The 25,403-nt window shown below is 43.5% G+C and overlaps 1 protein-coding gene across 1 annotated transcript in view; it reads left to right on the forward strand.

The window, feature by feature from the left end:
- The window catches only part of TDRD12 (tudor domain containing 12), a gene marked incomplete at its 3' end in the record, with an annotated part of 85,860 nt that overhangs the window by 1,766 nt on the left and 58,691 nt on the right, over window positions 1–25,403 (forward strand). The window contains exons 2-8 of the mRNA XM_081108362.1: window positions 3,285–3,443; window positions 6,693–6,829; window positions 9,145–9,264; window positions 11,748–11,803; window positions 13,208–13,293; window positions 22,237–22,426; window positions 23,088–23,180. Coding sequence (XP_080964488.1) covers window positions 3,285–3,443; window positions 6,693–6,829; window positions 9,145–9,264; window positions 11,748–11,803; window positions 13,208–13,293; window positions 22,237–22,426; window positions 23,088–23,180 — 841 coding nt within the window. The remainder of the gene's footprint in view (window positions 1–3,284; window positions 3,444–6,692; window positions 6,830–9,144; window positions 9,265–11,747; window positions 11,804–13,207; window positions 13,294–22,236; window positions 22,427–23,087; window positions 23,181–25,403) is intronic.

Raw genomic sequence — 25,403 nt, forward strand, 5'->3', positions numbered from 1 at the left:
TTTGTGGCTACTTCCTCCGTCTTTAAAGCCAGCAGTATAGCATCTTTAAATTTCTCTCTCACTCCCATCCCTCCTTTCATCATCACATCTCCTTCTCTGACTCCCTACTTCCTGCTCTTACCATGCTCACACTGAGCAAACTTTCTAGACAATATAGGAGTATTCATTTCCCCAAGTGTGGTGTAAGTACCAGTTGTTGTTTTCCAGATTAATTTAGCTTTTACACGGATGAAATATTTTTCCCCAAGTGTCCATCAGTAGATGAATGGACAAGCAAAATTTGGAAGATACATTCAATGAAATATTATTCAGTTCTAAAAAGGAAGGAGCCCTGGCCGGTGTTCTCAGTGGATAGAGTGCGGCAAGTACACTGAAGGGCTGTGGGTTCAATTCCCGGTCAAGGGCATGTACCTGGGTTACAGGCTCGATCCCTGACCCTGGTTGGGGCATGTGCAGGAGGCAACCAATTAATGTGTGTCTCTTGCCTCCCTCCATCCCTTCCACTCTCTAAAAATCAGTGGGAAAAATATCCTCGGGTGAGGATTAACAAAAATAAATAAAGGATTCTGGTGATCCAGTTCCATTCAAGTCTTTGGGTCCTTGGGGGCTTTAATTCTCCTGGCTTTTTATTTATTTATTTACTTACTTATTTGGGTTTATCCTTACTAAGGATATTTTTTCCATTGATTTTTAGAGAGAGTGGGGTGGGGGGAGAGAAGCATTAACATGAAAGAAACACATAGTTTGGTTGCTTTCTGCACATGCCCTGACTGGGGCCAGGTATTGAACCAGCAACCCAGGTATATGCTCTTGACCAGGAATCGAACCTGCGACCCTTTGGTGCATGGGCCAATGCTCTAACCACTGAGAACACACTCCAGGGCAGTTCTGGGTGTTGTAGAAGGTCAAAATTCTCTCCTGTGAGCTTGCTTTGGTTACATGACTTAGGTCAGTGGTTCTCAACCTTGGCTGCACATTAGAATCACCTGGGAATCTTTTTTAAAATCCTGATTTCTGGGCCTCATCCTCCGGAAATTCTGTTTCTTTGTTATGGGATTGGGCCACAACATTAGTAACAAAGAAACAGAATGGATACATGAGATAAGCACATAAACAGAATTTCCGAGGCCCAGAAATCAGGATTTTAAAACGATTCCTAGGTGATTCTAATGTGCAGCCAAGGTTGAGAACCACTGACTTAGGTTATCCCTGAAAAACAACTCAGCATCAAATTAGAAACAGGACAAGGCCAGTTTGAGCTTGTTCTGGGGTTACACACATCTCAAAGGGATGGGAAGGGTTCACAACTGTAAGCCCTTTAGTAAAGGGAGGTCAATGGCATTTGTCAGGTGTTGGCCAGAACAAACAATAAATCCTCCTGGCAGGCATTTTAGAGGGGGACTGGTCATTGTGGGGACACAGCCTTATGCGGCTGGAAGCCGCACTAGAGTTTGGGTGGCCTCTTAGTGCAGAGGTTGAGACAAGTCCGTGTGCTGAGAGTCCTACAGTTCTCATGAGCAGCAGCTATAAAACTATTTCTTTCAACCGTCCAATGCTGCTTTTCTCTGGACTCCTTGGAGTCTTCCCTGCACAAGTCAGGGTCTGCCAAGGGTGGGGGTTTTCTGATGCAGACTGTAGGGCTCTCCCTCTGTGGCTCTTCAGAATTTCTCCCCTTAATTTATAGCTGCTCTGGCAGGTCCATCCTCTGTTCTCTGGCTCCTCCAGCCACAGACTGTGACTTTCTGCTTGAGTTTGTAGCTGCTCTGCAGCACCTGGACTGGGGAGGGTTCCTGAAAGCTGCGTGCAAATGTAGAAAGAATACTAATGCCAACACCTGTATTCCTGGTACTGAGAAGCCAAATCTTGGGATGTCATTGCTTTTAGGCTTTTTCAGGAGGAAGAATTAGTAAATGGATACATGAGATAAGTACATAAATGAGTTCCTATTTTCAATTCAAATTTAACTTTTCATTTTATATTTGTACCTTTAGCAGTGAAAATCTTAGTTTCTAAGATAACAAGATACATTCAGAGAAATCTGACTTCCATCTCTGTCCTTTTTAGCCCACTTCTGGCTTCCTCTGTAGGTAATAATTTGTATTTGGTTTTGTTATCTACCATCATTTATTTCTTTTTTTCTTTTTAATATATTTTATTGATTTTTTACAGAGAGGAAGGGAGAGAGATAGAGAGTCAGAAACATCGATGAGAGAGAAACATCGATCAGCTGCCTCCTGCACATCTCCTACTGGGGATATGTACGCAACCCAGGTACATGCCCTTGACCGGAATCGAACCTGGGACCTTTCAGTCCGCAGGCCGACGCTCTATCCACTGAGCCAAACCGGTTTCGGCCATTTATTTCTTTTTACATGAGTAGAATGTATATTTCCTCTCTCTTTTTTTTTTTAATATATTTTATTGATTTTTTACAGAGAGGAAGGGAGAGAGATAGAGAGTTAGAAACATCGATGAGAGAGAAACATCGATCAGCCGCCTCCTGCACATCTCCCACTGGGGATGTGCCCGCAACCCAGGCACATGCCCTTGACCGGAACCGAACCTAGGACCCTTCAGTCCGCAGGCCGATGCTCTATCCACTGAGCCAAACCGGCTTCGGCTATATTTCCTCTCTTTTAAAAAATAATGTATTTTTATTGATTTTAGAGAGGAAGGGAGAGAGAGAGAGAAACATCAATGATGAGAATCATTGATCAGCTGCTTTCTACACGCCCCCTACTGGAGATCAAGCCCACAACCAGGCATGTGCCCTGACCAGGAATCGAACCGAAACCTTCTGGTTCATAGGTCAGTGCTCAACCAGTGAGCACATCAGCCAGGGTATTTCCTCTCTTTCTTATGAAAGACATAGGATACTAAAAACATTGTCTGAATCTTGCTTTTATATTTTATTATGGATATTTTCAAAATACAGGAGCTCAAGGACATTGATCTCTGCTTTTTGAGTCACAATACATAATAAAGAATTACATATTATTGGTGACATGTTTAGATTTTATTTTTGTGTCTTTTATCTTTTTTTCTAGCTCTATTGAAAGGTAATTAACTGTAACATTGTGTAAGTTTAAGGTGTACAACATGATGATTTGATATGCATGTATATTGAGGGTCTTTTATCTTTGGTCTGACCATTTAAGACAGGTGCTTATCAAGAATTTGTTAGATCACTTAAATTAGAAACAGTCATTGTGATTCTAAGTTTTATTATTTGGTGGTCCTACTTTAAAATCATGCATTGTTTTGTTTGTCTTAAAATTTTACAGATTGAAGATCCAGGCTGCTTCTGGGTTATTATAAAAGGGACTAGTACCTTTTTAGATCATGAAATTGACTACCAAAAACTAAATAGTGCCATGAATGACTTCTATAATAGCACGCGTCAAGACATAGAAATAAAACCATTGATGTTGGAAGAGGGGCAGGTATGTATCTAAATGTGCTTTAAGCATGATCTCTTGAAATACTACTCAAAATATAGAATATTTTGGCAACTAAGATGATAAAAGCTTTTGGAGTATTCTGTTGCTTGTAATCATTGCCTTGTGTTAAGTTCTTTTGGTTGCACAAGATTTAGGCTAATCATGGGACATGGCAGTTGTATAGGGTCCTATGGGGCAACAAGAGATGGAGTGTCATGTAAATTCAGGCATTGGGGCCATCCTCTTGGGGCTGAGGATTATTTTAGATTTATCACAGGTGTCGGCACCTCAGCAGAGGGTATGGGGGTTTGCAGTCTAGGGCTAATGCCTCCCTTGTAGTTTGCCCATGACTTTGGTCATCTCGTGCTCCTTTATGTTTCTTACCCTAAATCATTGTCCTTCCTTGCTTTCTTGTAGCCTCAAGTCCCAATCCTATTGTCTGGTTCTGTCTACAGATCAGTTATTTCTCAGAAAAGTTTGAATTTTTCTAATAGCATGATAGGAAAAGATTTATAAACTGAGAAAAATTAGGAACAATTTTAATTCCTTTCCCTCTCAAAAATCATCATTCATAACATTAATTTCCCCCCCATACCATTGCTTTCAGAAATGGAAACCAGGTCAGTTGTCCTTTTAAAATATTCCACTTAAAAAAAATATTCCACATTTAAAAGAAACACTTAAAAAATAAAAAAGAGAAACAAAACACCCTGTGGACACCAATGTAGATAACTAGGCACAAATCACTATGCTAAAAATTGATAAGGGAAAGAATCAAGTAATGTTTCTAACTTTCCAGGATAAATTGTATTATGTCAGGGTAGCCAAACAATCCCAACAGATGAGGGAATGTTCTCTGCAGAAGAACTCCAGCTCGTGAACGCAGAAGAAATGTGAAAACGACCAATTTGCAAGCTGAAGTGAAAGCACTGAATGGACATAAGACACTGGGGGATAGGGGAGGCTAGGGGACTGTCAAGGGCGGGGGAAAAAAAAGGACACATATGTAATACCCTTTGTAATACTTTAAGCAATAAAAAATAATTCAAAAAAAAAAAAAAAAAAAGAAAGCACTGATTGGGGCAGTGGATAGCCTGATTGGATAGCCTGATTGCTTCCTCGTGGTGGTGGTAGTGAACTTTCCCTCCATATACCGTGTATTTTCTGTGGTCCAATAGTTAAACATAAAGCTTTGATTGGATTTAGGGTCACTTGCCCCCCACCCCCTGGAACAATTGGTACTATGAGCTTCATCTTGTATTGAATTGGGACATAGTATCACTTTTGGTGATGCTGAGATTGACCAGTGGATTTAGATGGTGACAGCCTGAGCTCTCCCTGCTGGTGGTGCCGTCAGCTTTTCATGCCATGGTTGTACCATCCAGTGGTTACCACTGCCCCAATCAGTGCTTTCACTTTAGCTTGCAAATTGGTCGTTTTCACATTTCTTCTGCGTTCACGAGCTGGAGTTCTTCTGCAGAGAACATTCCCTCATCTGTTGGGATTGTTTGGCTACCCTGACATAATACAATTTATCCTGGAAAATTAGAAACATTACTTGATTCTTTCCCTTATCAATTTTTAGCATAGTGATTTGTGCCTAGTTATCTACATTGGTGTCCACAGGGTGTTTTGTTTCTCTTTTTTATTTTTTAAGCCATAAGTATTGAACTCATGGCTTTTAATACATTCATCAGGTATAATCATTGTTCTTGATGCCTAACTTATTCCATTTTTGACTAGTGGGAACCCTAATATACCACAACTTCAAAGTTAACTGCCTGTGTGAATTAGTACCTATTCAGACCATTCCTACAAGTTACTTTGACTTAAGAATTAAACAGAAGTAACCTCCATCCTTTGGCAGAATATGTCTTGAATTAATTTGAGTTTTGCAGAATGGCTGCACTATGTTTTCCAACTTTAATTCCTGAGGGCAGGATTCTCAGTTGGCCCACTTCTTCCTTGTTGGGCACAGCTGTCCCCACTGGGCCACTTTATATTTGATTTGTCTGTCTGTGGATTGCCGTTGAGTCGCTTGTGGCCTGGCAGTCTTGTGGGACAGTCAGGATGCCACGGCCTGACAATTCAGCAGGGTAGTTTCCCTAAAAGGGGACTACAGAAAAATTTTTAAAAGTGTATTATTATTATTTTAATCCTCACCCAAGGATATTTTTTAAAATTGATTTTTATTTTTTAAATTTTTATTGATTTCAGAGAGGAAAGGAGAGGGAGATAGAATCATCAGTGATGAGAGAGAATCATTGATTGGCTGCCTCCTGCACGCCCCACAATGGGGATTGAGCCCACAACCTGGGCATGTGCCCTGACCGGGTATCGAACCATGACCTCCTGGTTCATAGGTCGATGCTCAACCATTGAGCCACACCAGCTGAGCTAAACTTGATTTTTAGAGAGAGAGGAAGGGAGGGAGGGAATAAGGAAAGGAGGGAGGGAGAGAGAGAGAAAGAAAAAATTCAATTGGTTGCCTCCCTTATACCCTCTGACTAAAGCAGCTGTGGGCAAACTATGGCCCACGGGCCAGATCCCGCCCGTTTGAAATGAATAAAACTAAAAAAAAAAAAAAAAAGACCGTACCCTTTTATGTAATGATGTTTACTTTGAATTTATATTAGTTCACACAAACACTCCATCCATGCTTTTGTTCCGGCCCTCCGGTCCAGTTTAAGAACCCATTGTGGCCCTCGAGTCAAAAAGTTTGCCCACCCCTGGACGAAAGGATAGAACCCACAACCTTTTGATGCATGGGATAATGCTCCAAGCAACTGTGCCACTCAACAAGTCACTCAAGTCGATTTTGAAGACTTTAGTACAGGCCAAACGCTGTTCTAGGTGTTGGGAGGATGGCAATAAACAAAACAGACAAAAATCCACATCACAGAGCTGACTTACAGGTGTGTGAGGTAGTAAACAAGTGTCAGAGGGCAGTGAAAGCCACAGGAGGAAAATGGGGAAGATGACCTGGGGTTGAGGTTTCGTGTCTGAAGCTTTGATTTAAGAAGCCTTTCTTTAAATTATCCTTTAAGCAGTCAAAAGGATTGTAGAAAAAAAAAAAAAGAGCGAAGTAGAATTCAGTGTCCTGTGTTCTTGACTTTGATTCTTTCACTGACCAGCCTCCTTGAATCTCTTTCCTCTTCTGAAGGTGAAATGTAGGCTGAGGTGATTTTGAGAGGACCTTTAGGCTCCCATTATATGGCAAGAAATGTTAACACTGAAGTTTTCATTTTGTAGGTTTGTGTGGTTTATTGTCAGGAACTCAAGTGCTGGTGCAGGGCTGTTATTAAGTCAATCGTGTGTTCAGCAGATCATTACCTGGCAGAGTGTTTCCTTGTGGATTTTGCCAAGAACATTCCAGTGAAATCGAAAAAGTACGTATGACTTTTTTTGCCTTATGCTGTTTAAGGAGACAAATGCCAGTTTTAAAGGAGCGTGCCAGTGTTCAAAGTAAGGGGATAGAGGTTGTAAGCTGGAGGTTTTTTTTAAAATATATTTTTTATTGATATTTTTACAGAGAGGAAGGGAGAGGGATAGAGAGCCAGAAACATCTATGAGAGAGAAACATCGATCAGCTGCCTCCTGCACACCCCCAACTGGGGATGTGCCCGAAACCAAGGTACATGCCCCTGACTGGAATCGAACCCAGGACTCTTCAGTCCCGCAGGCCGACGCTCTATCCACTGAGCCAAACCGGTCAGGGCGGTTTTTTTTTTTTTTAAGCTTCAAGAAGGGAAGCCTTCTTGAAGACGTCAGGTTCCATTCAGTGCTGCATGGCAGCGAGTGTCGGAGCAAGTGGTCAGAATGAAGACTCAGCAGGCAGCTCCAGCCTCCTGCCACCTCCTTTCCTGGAAAGGGCAGGTGCTCTGCATCTCCCAGGTGCCCCTGGCCAGAAAGAACCCTCACTGATTCTAGGGCCACATGTCACAGTTCATGAGAAAATACTGTCAATAAGTGTTTGTGGTAATTTTTCCAATGGTTTCCCATCCCAGAGTAAGAGGATGTCAGTTTAATAAATAAATATGAGGACTCATCTTCCAAAAGAGTAACACCAAATAGATTTCAGCCGCAATAAGACGCTTATCTGATTGGATTATCTTAAGAATGCCATGGCAGAAGGAAATCTGCAGATGTTTAGGAAAAAGGATGCATTTCCAGCTTTTGGTTTGCACCTTTATAGCTGTAATTGTTAAAAAACAAACAAACCACACACACCTGTTGTTGAACTTTTGGGGGATATTTTCTTTTAGTGTTTTGAATTTTAAGTTTAGTTTGTTTTGGGCAAGAGAATCATATGATTAAATAGAGCACAAGGAGGCCTCGAGGGGCAGTTAATGCCGCCACCGTTTTTCTGAACTGAGACAGAAGGTGCCTAGCCTGTCCGTGTGGCATCATCATAACCCGTGTGTCGAAATGGTGTGCTCAGGTCTGTCGTTTACCTGGAAGAAGGGAAATAATAAATGTTGAGCAACTTAGCAAATCTCAGTCCTTTCAGCTCTTTTGTGCAGAGCTGGCCAACCCTATTTATGAAAACTTCTCATTTATAGAAACATTAAGGTAATTCTGGTTGTGTATTAAAATTGATACTTAAATATCTTAAAAATCTTTAAAAATTTTTTAAACGTATTGATTTGAGAGAGAGGGAAGGAGAGACAGAGAGATACACAGGCAGACATTGATTTATTGTTCCACTTATTGATGCATTCATTGGTCCACTTTTTTTTCTTTTTAAGATATATTTTTATTGATTTCAGAGAGGAAGGGGGAGTTAGAGAGAGATAGAAACATCAGTGATGAGAGAGAATCATTGATTGGCTGCCTGCTGCATTCCCCCTACTGGGGATCAAACCTGCAACCCAGAAAAAAAAAAAAAAAAAAAACAAAAACCTGCAACCCAGACATGTGCCCTTGACCGGAATCAAACCCAGGACCCTTCAGTCCGCAGGCTGACGCTCTATCCACTGAGCCAACCCGGTTAGGACCATTGGTCCACTCTTTTCTGTGCCCTGACCAGGGATCAAACCTGCAGCCGTGGTGTATCAGGATGAAGCTCAACCAACTGAACCACTGGCCAGGGCTGATACTTAAAAATCTTCAATAAAATTTGCTCCCAAGTTTGATCATTATTTTTCAATGTAAGGAGCCTCACGAGACATTTTTCTAATCCCTCCCCACTTCCATGCCATGAAATTTTTAAAAAGTATATGTTTTTATTGATTTTATAGAGAGAGGAAGGGAGAGGGAGAGAAGGGTAGAAACACTGATGAGAGAAACATCGATGGGCTGCTTTCGGCATGCCCCTTACTGGGGATTGAGCCTGCAATGTGTCCTGACCTGGGATCAAACTGGCGACCTCTTGGTCCATGGGAAGATGCTCAATCCACTGACCCGGGCCACGCCATGAAATTTTAACATGAGTTATACTGAATACCTATGTATGTACTATATGTGTATCTGTGCTTTATACATAAAAAGAGGATCCCTCCTCTCCCCCGCCCAAGAACCAGTGTTTGTCAACTTTGGCAAATGTCTCCATGTATTTCTTGCTGTTAGTGGCTATATTAGAAACAGAAATAATTGTTTTTTGTGTTTTGTTTTTATGTTGCATATTAGGTATATTGGTGTACTTTAAAGAAATGTTATGTGTAATTTTCTTTATAATTGAACTGTTTCTGTTTCACTGTTAAAGCATCCGAGTTGCAGTAGAAACTTTTATGCAGCTTCCCTACAGAGCGAAAAAATTCAGACTGTATTGTACCAAACCTGTTACATTACACTTTGACTTTTGTGAAGACAGTGCTAAAATTGTGTAAGTACATCTTCTAACATGTTAACTTACTGGTGAAAGTCTTAACTGAGTATCTGATGTATCTGTGAGACTAATTCCTCTTGAGAAGTGCGAAGCGATCTCACGGGTCTCTTTTTTCTTCAGGAGATATTTTCTGAGTCCGTGTGTGTCCAACCTGGTCATGAGCAGAATCCCCTGGGCAACTCCACCTACAGCAGCTGCAATTGAAGGAGTTAGAGTAGGGTCTGAACTCTGCTTTTCGGCTTCCCTTTCCCCCCCACTTACAGAAAGTAGTGACTGCCTGGCCTGTGTGTCCCCGTGGTTGAGGGTCAGCCTGTGAACAGGAGGTCATGGTTCGAGTCCCGGTCAGTCGCATGCTCGCGTTGTGTGCTCGATCCCCAGGGTGGGGCATGTAGGAAGCAATCAATGATTCTCTCTCGTCATTGATGTTTCTCATCATCTCTGTCTCCCTCTCCTTTCCTTCCTGAAATCAATAAAAATATATTTAAAAAAGTAATAACTGTAAAGGGTACAACATGTAGGATCATGGAGCATTAAAAGAAAAGTCCGTTGCATTCTTCTCCAGCCTCACTTCCTCTCTCCTGGGAGGCCTCTGTGACCTGTTTAGGCTCTGAACTTGCAGACCTTTTTCAGGGCTTTTATACATATTCATTTACATGGAGCTTTTATGCAAATTACAACCTACTGTCTTATTTGCAAATTTAACTTAATGTATGTTGAAACTCTTTGTACCCTCTTCTACTTTCAGTCTTTTTCATCGGTAAATATAATGGCATACTTGCTGTATTTAACCATTCCTCTTTTGATACCCAGCTAGATTGTTTCCAAACCATTTTGCACTGTACATTTTCATCAAAATGTAGATACGTCCGTATAAGACATATAGATGTAGAGAGGTATACACGTGTGTACACACATATGCACACATGTCACACACATGCACCCCATCTTTGCCTTTTCTCCCTAGTATTTGGCCCCATTGCCAGTGTTTGTACAGGACAGGTCCCTGCATCAGGCAGTACTGTGTTGGGGGTGTGGCTGTGATCTTTGCATTCTTGAACAAGACTACCTGAGGTCCATCCTCCCACCTGGGGCTCCTCCCTCTTCCTCCAGAACTGTGGCATTGTGGGAAGAAAAGCTACAGAAACAGCACAACTTTCGTGGAGTCTATGGAGACCCTCCCATCTCAGTTCCTCCAACTCCCATCACCGATAGTTCCCTTGGAATGGTGAATGCATCACTCTTGTGCTGGCCTTGGAAGCTGCACTAAGAAGATACCAAGCCAGCTTGTCTCTGCTGAGGCCATTGCACCCTGCCAAGCTGCCCAAGCAAACCCAGTCTCTTCCCCTGTCCTTTCAGATCAGTAGCTGCTCACCCTCTGGGTGACTTGGGTGCCTGCCTGTCTGTGCTCAGCTCTCCCTCAGAGGCAGTCTGCTCTCCCCTCTGCATTCCCCCTCTCCCAGCATACTGGGCTCCTCAGGGACCCTCCCAGCCTCGGACACACCCAGCCCGAGGATACCCTCAGTGTAGGCGAAGGCTTTAAGTGACTGATCTTACTGGGTTTTGATTACCTTCTTTGACAAGTACCCTTCATCTAGAATGTGTCTCAATATGCATGCCCCGCCCTGGGGATCGAGCCCACAGCACACAACCCTGACATGTGCCCTGACTGAGAATCAAACCGTGACCTCCTGGTTCATAAGTTGATGCTCAACCATTGAGCCATGCCAGACTGGGCCAGTTTGTACTTCTTAATCCCTTCACCTTCTCCCCCCCTCCCATTCCTCCCTACCGATTTTTATGTGCCACACCTGGGTGTGGGGGCCATTCACTTCCCTGGGTCCACCTCCCCTACCAGTCTTGTCCCTCATACCAATCTCGATGTGGCTTCTTTATATCCTTACTTGTAGGACTTCCGTTTCAGTGAGATTTCAGTTGGTTCTGAATGATGGTTGTTCTGTAGTTTAGTAATTTTGATGTGGTTGTGGGAGGAGGTGAGTACTGTTTACCTACGCCACCATCTTGACCAGAAGTCTTTTGCGATTTTCTTTCCAAAGCATAGGAAAAGGCAAGATGATAGAAAATGGGCGACAGTGAGAGGGTATCGGCTGAGTGAGGAATAGCATGAGACAACAGTGGCCACTCTCAGAATGTTGGTTCGACCAACATGTTTGGAGGCCTTGCTGTGTGCCAGCCTGTGCTGAACACTGCACACTCAGGATTCCTGCCCCAGCGAGCTTGTGTTCTGTTGGGGAGGCAGCTATGTCCCAGGTAACTGGGGGCAACAGTGTTGGGACAGACGATGGCAGGCCCGTTCTCAAAGAGTCTCTGCCCGGGTGCAGGCTGCAGCTGGGGCCGTCCCCATTATCTGCATCATATGCCAATACGTAATGTCAGAAATACCCAGTGAGTGTTACAAAATGATGTTAGTGTACTAACCTCAGATTTCTATTTAATGACATTGCATCTGTTCACCGTTCCAGACCTGCCAAGAAGTGGGACACTGCAGCTATTCAGTACTTTCAGAACATCCTGAAAGGTAAGGCAAGTGTGCCATCACCGCAGCCCGTGTTGAACTGACACCCAAGGTGGTTTAACCTTCAATTAAGGGGGTGGGGGTTTGAGATGTGCATGCTTAGCTGTTTGGCCCTCCTCATATGGGTTCATAAGTTATCTGGAGCTTCTTCTACCCCAATGGCACAGTGACGCTGCAGTCCTGGAATTTTTGGGGGGTGAATGTGGACATCAGTAATTGAGAGGTGAGGTTAGAAAGAGGCTGTATGGGTAAGAGATGCTTACACAGAAACAATGCCTGCCTCTTAGTTTGCATAGAAGCTGAAGCACTGCAAAATAAATTTACATGCATTTTACTGAACCAGCAATTGATTAAAAGCCCACGTTATTGTGTAATCATTGCTAATTTAGCAGGTGTAGACTGTCTCAGAGCACCTTCGCAGTGTGTTCTCTTCATGTTGGTGAGTGGAGCCATGCGATATGGAGGCTCACTTGTGGCAGCTATCCAAACCCCTGGCAGTCAAGAGCCGCATAACCGTGCCCGCCTCCGAGGGCTGTTTTGAGAAGTAGTGGGTGTGAGCTCTTGGTGCTGCCTGTGCCTGGTGAGGTCCTGGCCCCTCTCCTCTGCTGCCCCACTGTCCGGTTAAAGCAGGGTGTGGAACCTTTTTTCTGTCAAAGGCCATTTGACGTCATTCTCGGGCCATACACAGTTACCAACTTAAAAATCAGCTGCTGTATTTGGCCAAACATTTAATTGACGCACCCGAATGCCTTGGCAGGGCCAGACCCAGTGATTTCACGGGCCTTATAGGGCCTCGTGCCAGATCTTTCCCCCCCTCTGTTAAAGAAACGGCCAGATGCTGTGAGCAATTGGAGGTTGGGTGAGGGTCGCTGGTTTTGGAGTTTTGGTCCCTGTGAGCCTAGTGGGGAGTGCTGGCAGACAGAGTTTGGAAGAGGCAGAGTGCCTAGGTTTGAATACTGCCCTGTTTCTGCTGTGGAGCCTTCGCTGAGCCTGGTCTCTTCACCTGTACAGTGACTCTCAAAGGTTATGGTAAGAGTGAAATGAAATACGTTTGTAAAGGACTTAGCATGGTGTCCACCAGGCACCCATACATGGAGCTGCTGGGTTAGTAAGTCTCCGAGAGGGTCAAGAGCTCTGCTCTGTGGGCATTTGGAAAGTGGACTCGGGTGAAAGACTGTGGGTGGATGGGGAGAGGAGACAGGCTGCCCGCCTGCCAGGAGAGCCTCCCCTCGACTTGCCCACCTGCAGACCTTCCTGCATTCAGAGCCACCTGCAGGGGAAGCCGTCGGGCCTGTGGTGCTGGGTAATCAGAATTGGTTAGCAGAGATTAATAGGTGGGAGATAGTCCAATTGTTTCAAATATACTTTTGATATCAGCTAATTGATGTTTTCATTTATGCCACTTAGCAACTACCCAGGTGGAAGCCAAATTATGTGCTGTAGAAGATGATACTTTTGAGGTTTATCTTTATGTAACTATAAAAAATGAAAAAGTAAGTGAAAAAATTGTCTTTTAAAAATAGTTTACCATTGTTTAAAAATCTTATTTTAATAAAACAGAATAAACACCAAAGGAAACAATGTCATTCACACAGTAAGAAATTTTCTTAATCTTTCAAGGCCTGGCTTAGATCAGAAGTTAGCAGGACTGTTTCTTCTTTTAATTACTTCAATAATTACTTTAGTGTTTTATTTAGACAGCATTTTATTTAGTAATTGACAAGAAATTATTCCTATTATGATGAGTATGAAATGTTATTTCCTTAGAAGAGGACATCATTTTTATAAATACATACATTTGGTATAGTTCACTGCTTCTCCCACCCCACAATTTTCTCATCATGTATAATATGTGCACATTGTAGAGACTTCAGATAACAGCCCTGGCTGGTTTGGCTCAGTTGATAGAGTGTCATCCTGCGGATTGAAGGGTCCTGGGTTCAATTCCAGTCAAGGGCACGTACCTCGGTTGCAGGCTCCTCCCTGGCCCAGGCCCTAGTCAGGGCTCATGCAGGAGACAACCAATTGATGCGTTTCTCTCACATAGATTTTTCTCTCTGTCTTTCCCTCTCTCTTCTACTCTCTCTGAAAATCAGTGGGAAAATATCCTTGGGTGAGGATTAAAAAAAATAAAAAAATTCAGATAACAGAAGTAGAAAGAAAGTGGGCATCACATGTGAGCCCCCTGCTCCAGTTATAAGCTGTTAGCATTTGGTTGCCTTTATGAAGGGTGGTACAGGGTGCAGCTCAGCACCTTGTGTGGAGGTAGCTGGAGATGCTGATCTAGACTGCTTGGGGCCCACAGAGGTCATCTAAATCACAGACTTATTTAAAAATTTTATTTTGAAATATTTTTACAGTTCAGACAAGATGTAAACATAGTGCAGAGTTGTGTATATGCTTTACGTGGGTTCCCCTAACGTTAACCATACAAACCAGTGGTTCAGTGATTAAAACCAGAAAATTAACACTGATAAAAATACTATTTTTAGAAAATCTACAGATCTTATTTGAATGTTGCCAGTGTTCCCACTAATTTCCTTTCTCTGTGCTAGGATCTGATTGAGGATCCCACTTGTATCTGGTTGTCATGTCTCTAGTCTCCTCAGTCTGATGAGACAGTTCTTCAGTCTTTCCTCATAAGACCTTGAGATTTATGAAGAGTACTGGCTAGTTATTTTGTGGAATGTCACTCAATTTTTATTTTATTTTTTAATTTAAATTCTTTATTATTAAAAGTATTACATATGTCTCCTTTCCCCCCCATTGACCTGTCCGCGCCGGCTCCCGCCTCCCAGCACAGGCCCTCATCCCCCTACTGTCTGTGTCCACTGGTTCTGCTTATATGCATGCATACAAGTCCTTTGGTTGATCTCTTACTTCCCCTGCTCCCAGCCTCCCTTACCTTCCCTCTTAGGTTGGACGGTCTGTTAGATGCTTCTATGTCTCTGGATCTATTTTTGTTCATTAGTTTATGTTGTTCATTATATTCCACAAATGAGTGAGATAATGTGATATTTATCTTTCTCCGACTGGCTTATTTCTCTTAGCATAATGCTCTCCAGGTCCATCCATGCTGTTTCAGTTTTTTTTGAAAAAATGTTTTCTCATGTTTAGATTGAGTTTCTAAAACATTTTTTAAAATATATTTTTATTGATTTCAAAGAGGAAGGGAGTTGGAGCGAGAGATAGAAACATCAATGAGAGAGAATCATTGATTGGCTGCTTCCTGCACGCCCCCTACTGGGGATCGAGCCCACAACCCCGGGCATGTGCTCTGACCAGGAATTGAACCATTACCTCCCGGTTCATAGGTTGATACTCAACCACTAAGCAGCCAGGCAGAGTTTCTAAATTTTTAGCAAAGATGCTGCAAAAGTGAGATTGAGCCCTTCTTAGTGCATCATATGAGAAGGTTCATGATGTTGATATGTCTCATCACTAGTCATGTTTACCTTGATCAGCTGGGTAAGGTGGTATCTGCTTTTTTGAAATAATTAAGCATCTTATGGGGGAATACTTTGAGACTGCAAATATCTATCAGTGATTCTGGCCTGCAAAACTTATTTCTGTGGTATTTGCCCATTTCCATCATGCCTTTTACTTTTTTTAAAAATTCTCATCCGAGGATATTTTTCCATTTACTTTTTTTTTTGTTTTTAGAGAGAGTAGATGGGAGGGAGGAGTAGGAGGGAAGGGGGGAGGGGAGAGAGAGAGAGAGAAACGTCCGTGTGAAAGAGACACATTGATTGTTTGCCTTCCGCATGTGCCTGAGAGGGGCCAGGGATTGAACCTGCAGCCGAGGTACAGTGCCCTTGACTGGAATTGAACCTGTGCCCCTCAGTCTGCAGGCTGACGCTCTAACCAGTGAGAAAACCGGCCAGGGCTCTACTTTTTTAATTGTAATTATGTAAAGAAGAACTGTTCCTTCTCCCCCATTTATTAACTGATTCAATAATTTATGTTAGTATGGACTCCTGGGTATTTATCTTACCCTGGCTGATATAATCCATTACTATCACTATTTTCTTGCTCAAATTGTCACAGATTTGTCCATTAGGAGCTTTTCCAAAGTGCTTATGTTCTCCATCTTTGTTGAAAACTCCCTACTTTCTCTACTACAAGATACTCCTGGCTAATTTGGTCATTTTCCAGTTTCAGGCCTAGACTCAGCCACTGCTCCAATAAGTTCATTTTATTGACAAATGGTATTTAGATATCGGGATCAGGGCACTAGGTATTCTCATTGCTACTTCGATGTCATTGATTGTAGGCCCTCTCAGCAGACAGGAAATATAGGGTATCCCAAAAATGTAAACACACCCTTTGAATAATTATAAAGGCAGTGTTTATTACAATACATTTCATTTTTGAAATTGAACAATCAGCTATTAAAGTATGTATACATTTTGGGGGACACCCTGTATCTGTCTATATGCTAACCAATGCACACATACATCTGCACTTGTTTCTAGATCTGTCATCTGTACATATATTAAGTACCTCTAATTTCAATCCAGCACCTCCCCTTTCCTGATTCTTCAATAAATTTTTTAGTACTGATTTTTAGAGGAAGGGGTGAGAGAGAGAGAGAGACATTGATGTGAGAGAGAAACACAGACCATTTACCTCCCGCACACGCACGGACCTGGGATGGAACCTGCAACCTGGGCATATGCCCTGACCAGGAATTGAACCCACCACCCTTTGGTGTATGGGACGACGCTCCAACCAACTGAGCCACACCGGCCAGGGCCCCTTTCCTTATTCTTTTTTTTTTTTTTTTAATATATTTTATTGATTTTTTACAGCCCTTTCCTCATTCTTGACATCTGTCTCCTACTATTCATGTAAAGTGATTTAGAATTGCTAACCCACATTCCCGTGAAAAATAAACTTATCTTTAACCTTACAGAATGCAGCCAAAACTCTGTTTTCCAAAGTAACCTAGGCTTGTTCTTTTCCCCTGAACCTCTTCAGTGTGATTATTTTACTCGTTTTTATTTTTTTTACTTTTTAAAATATATTTTATTGATTTTTTACAGAGAGGAGGGGAGAGGGATAGAGAGCTAGAAACATCCATGAGAGAGAAACATCGATCAGCTGCCTCCTGCACGCCCCCCACTGGGGATGTGCCCGCAACCAAGGTACATGCCCTTGACCAGAATCAAACCTGGGACCCTTGAGTCTGCAGGCTGACGCTCTATTGGCTGAGCCAAACCGGTTAGGGCTATTTTACTCGTTTTTAATGAAGTTGTTAGTTTTTGTATTGTATTTAGGTTCCCCACATCCTTGTTTATTTTACCTATGACTTTTCATTACTTATTTTACTACCTGAAAATGCCAAAATGTTGGCTATGGAAACAGTCTTGTAAACACATCTTTTAAGCAAATTCTCTACTAACCTGCTTCTTTCTTCTTGTTTTCAAGAGTAGGTTTCTCTTTCTCACTGGGTATGGTTGTGTGTGGATGATAACTTGCTCTTACTTTAAGGTGGTGAAGTATAGGAGGCAAGCTTAGCAGAGAGAACTAACAGGGTGCAGGAGGTCATATTTGCCAGAAAGAGAAATATAGGGGCAACAGTTTCCAGCTTTCAAAGGAAGCACAAGGATGTGTCCCAGCGTGTTCTTTTGTTTGCCTGGCTTCTTTCACTCAACAAAATTATTTTAAGACTAGAGGCCCTTTGCAGGAAGATTCCTGCAAGAATAGGGCTTCCTGAGGCCAGAGCGAAGCAGAGAAGGGAGCAAAGCCCACGGACTTTGCTCCCTGCTCCCCTGCCTTGCTCCCTCCTGTCTCTACCAACTCGGCTCCCTCCCCTCTCCACCACTTCACTCCCTCCCATCTCTGCTGCTTCACTCCCTTCCGTGTCCACTGCCTCAGCTCCACTCCTGTCTCCGTTCCCTTCACGGCCAGGTGGGCTGGCGGATTGCTGCTGTCCTGCCCTGCCGCCCGGGTCGGGTCCCGGATGGCAGCCGGGTGGGCCGGCGAATCGCTGCTATCCCACCCTGCCGCCCTGGGTCAGGTCGCAGATAGCAGGCCCGGATGGCGGCAGGGTAGGCCGGCGGATGGCGCTGTCCCGCCCCACCACCCCGGGTCGCAGATAGCAGGCCCGGATGGTGGCAGGGCAGGCGGCGGATAGTGCTGTCCTGCCCTGCCTGCAGTATGTAAATTTAACAGCCATCTTTGTTGGCTTAATTTGCATACTCTTCTGATTGGCTGATGGGTGTAGCGAAGGTACGGTCAATTAGCATCTTTGTCTTTTATTAGTGTAGACTAGAGGCCCAGTGCAAAATATTTGTGCGGGGGGGGGGGGGTCCCCTTAGCCCAGCCTGCATCCTCTCCAATCCGGGACCCCTCGGACATCCCTCTCACAATCCAGGACCGCTGGCTCTTAACTGCTCACCTGCCTGCCTGCCTGATCGCCCCTAACTGGCCCCCCTGCTAGCCTGATCACCCCTAACTGCCTCTGCCTGCCGACATGATCGCCCCTAACTGCCGCCCCCTGCCAACCTGGTTGCCCCAACTGCCCTTCCCCCACCAGCGTGGCCGCCCCTTACTGCTCCCCCTGCTGGTCTGGTTGCCCCCAACAGCCCCCCTCTACCTGCCTGGTTTCCCCCAACTGCTCCCCCCCACCAACCTGGTTGCCCCCAACTGCCCCCCCCACCGGCCTGGTTGCCCCACGCAACCTGCTGCTCAGTCGTTTGGTCGTCCCTCACTAACCCCCCTGCCAATTTGGTTGCCCCATGCAGCCTGCTGCTTAGTCGTTTGGTTGTCCTTCACCCCCCTGCCAGCCTTGTCACCCCACTCTGCCTATTTGGTCATCCGTCCGGTTGTTTCGGATGTGACAGCCCTTGGCTCTTTATATATAGACTAGAGGCCCGGAGCACAAAAATTTGTGTACTCTGGGGGGAGAGGGGGGTCCCTCAGCCCGGCCTGTGCCCTCTCACAGTCTGGGACCCCTTGGGAGATAACGACCTGCTGGCTTAGGCCTGCTCCCGGGTGGCAGAGGGAAGGCCTAATCCCTAGGTGCAGCCCCTGGTCGGGCTCAGAGCAGGGCTGATTGGGGAGTTGGGGCGCCACCCCCTGTCATGCACAGAGCAGGGCGGATCGGGAGGTTGTGATGCCACCCTCAGTCACGCTCAGGGTAGGGCCGATTGGGGGGTTGGGGCACCGCCCCCTGTCACACTCAAGGCAGGGTCCATGGGGAGGTTGCGGCCCCACCCCCTGTCACGCACAGAGCAGGGCCAATCAGGGGGTTGGGGCGCTGCCCCCTGTCACGCACAGAGCAGGGCCGATCAGGTGGTTGAGGAGCTCCCCCCTGTCACTCACAGAGTAGGGCCGATAGGGGAGTTGGGGCATCGCCCCCTGTCACACACACAGCAGGGCCGATCAGGGGGTTGGGGCGCCGCCACTCTCATACTCAGGGCAGGGCCGATGGGGAGGTTATGGCTCTACCCGTCACACACAGAACAGGGCCGATCAGGGGGTTGGGGTGCCACACCCTGTCACACACACAGCCGCAGGGCGATCAGGGAGTTGGGGAGCTCCCCCCTATCAGGCACAGAGCAGGGCTGATCAGGGGGTTGGGGCGCCTTCCCCTGTCACGAACAGAGCAGGGCAGATAGGGAGGTTGTGGCCCCGCCCCCTGTCACACACAGAGCCGCAGGGCGATCAGGCGGTTTGGGCGCTGCCCCCTGTCACGCTGATCCCGGTGCTGGGAGGCATATTACCCTTTTACTATATAGGATTGAGGCCTGGTGCACGGGTGGGGGCCGGCTGGTTTGCCCTGAAGGGTGTCCTGGATCAGGGTGGGGGTCCCCACTGGGGTGCCTGGCCAGCCTGGGTGAGGGGATGATGGCTGTTTGCAGCTGGTCACACACCCTTCAGGGTGGGGGTCCCCACTGGGATGCCTGGCCAGTCTGGGTGAGGGGCTGAGGGCTGTTTTCAGGCTGGCGGGTGACTGAAGCTCCCAACTGCTCCTTTTCTTCTTTTTTTTTCTTTTTTATTCTTGGCCAGCTTTAGCTTTGAGGCTTGGCTCCAGCTCTTAGGCCTCCACTGCCGAAAGCAGGTTTCTGGCCTTTGTTTACCTTCTGTATTTGAAACAATGTTGCGATCCTGCTGGCTGAAGCCCTGGGGACTAAAGCAGGTTTCTGGGGTTTTGTTTAGCTTCTGTATTTGAAACATAGTTGCTTAGAGTTGCAGCTCAGAGGCCTGCAGCGGCAGGCGGGGAACGTTGGAGTCCTCCGTCACTGAAGCAAGCAAGCCTCATGTTCACTTTAAGCTGCCTGGCTGCCAGCTGCCATCTTGGCTGGCAGTTAATTTGCATATTGCCCTGATTAGCCAATGGGAAGGGTAGCGGTTGTATGCTAATTACCATGTTTCTCTTTTATTAGATAGGATACCATCCATGTTGTTCCTTTTATTGTCAAAAACAAAGGAATTGTTTTTGTCTGGATATACTTGTGTGTTTATCTGTTCACTTGTTGATGGACATTTAGTTGTGACTAGTTTGGGTAATTACAAATAAAACTGCTATGAATATTCATGTACAAGACTTCCTGTGGACCTATACTTTAATTTCTGGATAGTAGGTATTAAGAGACTACCAAAGCGTTGGCCGGTATGGCTCACTGGTAGAGTGTCAGTCTGTGCACCGAAGGATTGGGGCACATGCTGGAGGCAACGAATTGATGTGTGTCTCTCATATTGATGTTTCTATCTCTCCCTCTCCTGCCTTCCCTCCCAATGTCTCTAAAAATCAATGAAAAAAATATCCTCGGGTGAGGATTAAAAAAAAAAAGACTATCAAATTGTTTTCCAAGGTGGTTGATCATTTAAAATCCCCTCAGCAGTGTCTGAGAGTTCTACTTCCTCCACATTTTCTTCAACACTTGCATGGTCATTCTTATAGATGAGTAGTGGTATCTCTTTGTGGTTTAAATTTGCATTTCCCTGTGATTAGTGATGTTGAGCATCTTTTCGTGTACCTGTTGGTCATCTGTCTGTCTCCTGTGGAAACATGTCTTCACATCTGCCCATTTTTTATTTGGATTGTTTGTTCTTTTGCTGTTGAGTTATATGAGTTCTTTATATGTTCTGGATACTAATTCCTTACCAGATGTATGATTTGCCGACATGTTCTCCCATTCAGTAGGTCGCCTTTTCATTTTGTTGATGGTTTCCTTTGTTGTGCAGAAGCTTCTTAGTTTGATGTAGTACCACTTGTTTATTTTTGCTTTTGTTTTCTTTGATACCAACAGGTATCAAATTAAAAAAATCATCGTCAAGATTTATGTCAAAGAGCTTACCACCTACAGTTTTTTCTTCTAGGAATTTTAATAATTTGAGGTCTTATAATCAAGTCCTTAATCCATTTTTGAGTTAATTTTGTGTATGGTGTAAGGTAGTGGTCCAGTTTTCCCAGTACTATTTACTGAAAAGACTGTACTTTCTCTGTTGTATATTCTTGGCCCCTTTGTCATAAATTAACTGACTATATATGTGTGGGCTTATTTCTGGGCTCTCTATTCTATTTCATTGATCTATGTGTCTGTTTTATGCCAGTACCATACTGTTAAATACGTTTTTTTACAGTTTACATTCAGTATTGCATTAGTTCAGATGTACAGCACAGTGGTCAGTTATACACTTCACAGTGTGCTTCCCCATGCTGCTTTGATCACTATCTTTCACCCATTCTTTATGGGTTGTTTGTTTTCTTTTTATTGAGTTTTGAGAGTTCTTTATATGTTTTGGATACACATCCATCCAGATATGTTATTTAGAAATATATATTTTTAAATTTTATTGATTTTTTTTTTTTAGAGAGAGATGGAGGGAGAGGGAGAGAGAAACATTGATGTGGGAGCAAAGCATTGAACGGCTGCCTCCTGCACAACCCCTACTGGGGATCAAGCCCACAACCTGGGCATGTGCCCTGACCAGGAATTAAACCTTCTGGTGCACCAGACGATGTCCAATCAACTGAGCCACACCGGCCAGGGGTAGAAATATTTTCTTCCTATCTTTGGATTGTTCTTAACAGTATGTTTTTAAGAGCAGAAATTTTAAATTTTGATAAGGTCTGATTTATCAGTTTTTCCTTCTATGATTTGTATTTTGTCTTCCCCCTACCCCCCCCCCCCCCCCCCCAGGATCTTTGCGTGGCAAAGTTATGTTAGCTCTTCAGTGCTTTTAAGAATATTTTGTTTTTGTATTTCATACAGATTCTTACTGTTTTTCTTATCAGGAAGAATGGTCAGAAATATTTGGTTCATCATTACCAGTGCAGCAATCAAGAGATCAAGTTCTATCAAATTATGTTTTATAAAATAATTTTTCTGAGGATCAAAATTGTGGTTAGGTTTGGAATATTTTCTGAACAGTCATTTGACTATATTTGTCTTATAATTCATAAAATGTTTAAAATTGTACAGGTTTGTGTTAATGATGATCTGGTTGCAAAGAACTTCGCTTGTTATGTATCACCCATGGAGAATAAAAACCTTGATTCTTTAGAGAAACCAAGATTGAGTATAAAGTCAGCATCCTTTCCCAATAAACTCAATCCAGCACTTAGTCTTTGGCCAATGTTTTTGCAAGGAAAAGATTCTCAAGGAATGGAAAGTGAGTAGCTCCTCACCAATATGCTTTCTTAAACTGTCTTATTTATAGGGATCTTAGTGGGTTTTTTTTAATCTTTATTGTTGAAAGTATTACATATGTCTCCCTTTTCCCCCCATTGACCCCCTCTAGTTCTCCGCTCCCCCACCTGAATTTTAGTGTTTTGATATAAGTTGTTGTATAGATGTTTCTCTGTACAGAGACAGTGACTTGAACTCTGAATTTAGTATTTTAATTGTATACCTAGTGAGTGTGTTACAAGTTTTGAGGTCCTAAAGCTGCTACAGTTCGTTTTTATGAGCACAGGAAAAAACTATTCTCAATTTCCTATTAACGTGGAATTATGTTTTCAGGAGTCTGTCCATGTGTTCATATTTCAGAGATACTATCAAAACAAGGTTTTGTTTGTTGACAGTTTTAGATACTTTTTAAAAGAACTAGTTAATAGCATGAACATATGGGAAAAGTCAGTCACGGACAATGGAAACACTTCACCTGTTTCTACATTCAGTTTTCTCAAGTCCTTCACATAGTTCCCTGCTGCGGAGTCATGTCACCTATAACCTTACTAGTAAAAGCGAGAGCAGAAGTATGTAAAAGAATTCACATTTGTATTTTGGGTTTAATTTCATGTTTTAATCCTGAAATATATTATTTCTGTCAGAGTCACATGGTTTAACTTTTCTGGCGCAGTCTCTCCAGCATTCGCGGCCCAAGCGTGTTGTGAGTGATCCAGGGCCAACAGCTACTATCCTGGGTAAGTTCTACTTGCTTCATTTCAGAGGCAGCATAAAACAGCCCTCTGAATGGTCTGAAGATAATAAGGGTTGTTTAGAAGGGCTATGGTAATTCTCTCTTTTCTTAATTTAATGGAACCAGTTTGTGATGTCTTGCTGACAAAGATAGTTTGCCTTGCAAATTAACTCGACGCTCAGTCCATACTTACAGGATTTGATTATAATGTAAGGAGCATAACAGGCACTCGTTCTTGTAGGACTGATTTATTCCAGCCCAGATATAGATCAGTGATGATGATGATGATTATTTTATATATTTTATTGATTTTACAGAGAGGAAGGGAGAGAGATAGAGAGTTAGAAACATCGATGAGAGAGAAACATTGATCAGCTGCCTCCTGCACACCCCCTACTGGGGATGTGCCCGCAACCCAGGTACATGCCCTTGACTGGAATCGAACCTGGGACCTTTCAGTCCACAGGCCGACGCTCTATCCACTGAGCCAAACCGGTTACGGCGTGATTATTATTTATCTTCAGAGTATACATATGTATATATGATTGATTTTTATTTTAAGTAATAGGATGCATAAAAATAAGAAAGAGACCTTTCTGAGGACAGAAATACCCAGTCTTTAATTTCATATCTTCAAGATATTAAATTAATGGAAATTGTTGGACATGGGTGAAATCTGCCAGCATCTTTGATGCTTGGCTCACCCCTGTGGTAATTCCTGCACAATTTTGCTACTACATTGGGTGTATATAATATTTATATGGATATAATATTTCATATGCATCCATAGTAAACCTCAACTACTCAACTAAGTTAAAGCTTTAGTCAACTAAAATATTCCCTATACTTAAAATTATTTTTAATTAGTTCATCATAGAAAAATGTAGATAATCAAAATTTCCAACACCTGTCATTTTTATACCTACTTATTAAAATTTTAGAGTCTTTTTTCCCCAAGTTTTCCAGATGGGAGGGTGTGAATACAATTTTTTATTTTCCAGTAGTGGGATCCTACCATATATATCTCTGTGTAGTGTTTTTCACTTAATATATGGCTGAACTTCTTTCTAGGTCAAATGTGTCCAGTATAACATGGGTTTAAGGATATGGGCTCTGACATGAGACTGTCGGAATATCAGTCCCACTGCCTCCTCTGTGTGGTGGGCAGGCATTATTTCTGTCGCACTGAATTGGTTAGGTGGGTCTTTCATGTATGGAGTTGACATGGCACAGCACCTGTGGGCCTGCCCCAGATGCTGATCTGCCTCCTATAGGGGCCCTGAATGAAAATTCCCGCTAAAAGGAGCCTCTGGTGGGAATGTATGCTTTCCATTTGTGTTTCTTTCATTTTCATTGGAACAGGAAAAATACAAGGCATTTACATCGTGTTTAATCATTGCACAGCTTCCCATTATTATTTTAAGTAGCCCCAGATTGCTGGACAGTCATTATTTCCTGTTGCTCTGTATTACATTATTGTTGGAATCAACTATGCCTGTCTTTGAAAAGGAAAAAGTTGATGGTAAACAAAATGTGAGATTTTATTGGATTGTCATGTAAAAACAAAATTATTAGCCCGGCCGGCATGGCTCAGCAGTTGAGCATCGACTTATGAACCTGGAGGTCACGGTTCGATTCCCAGTCAGGGCACGTGCCCAGGTTGTGGGCTTGATCCCAATTGGGGGACATGCAGGAGGCAGCTAATCGATGATTCTCATCATTGATGTTTCTATCCCCCTCTCCCTTCCTCTCTGAAATCAATAAATAAATATTTTTAAAAAATTCAAATTGGAACTGCCTTATGACCTCATTATTCTACTTCTGGGAATTTATCCAAAAGAAACCCAAAACACTCATTTAAGAGAATATTTGTACTCCTATGTATTGCAGTGTTATTTATAATAACCAAGATATGGAAGCAGCTCAAGTGTCCATCAGTAGGTGAGTGGGAAAAAAGCTGTGGTACATTTACACAGTGGAATACTACTCTGCCATAAAAAGGAAGAAAACGTTACCCTTTGTGACAGCATGGATGGACCTGGAGAACATTATGCTAAGTGAAATAAACCAGTCAGAGAAAGGTGGCAAGTACCATATGATTTCACTCATATGTGGAATCTAATGAACAAAATGAACTAACAAGCAAAACTGAGACAGATTCATAGAGAGCAGACTAACTGCTTCAGGGTGAGGGGTGCGGGGCTAGGTGGTGGGTGTAGAGGGATTG

This window comes from Myotis nattereri (assembly GCF_964212035.1).
Source record: "Myotis nattereri genome assembly, chromosome: 15".
Classification (NCBI taxonomy): Eukaryota; Metazoa; Chordata; class Mammalia; order Chiroptera; family Vespertilionidae; genus Myotis; species Myotis nattereri.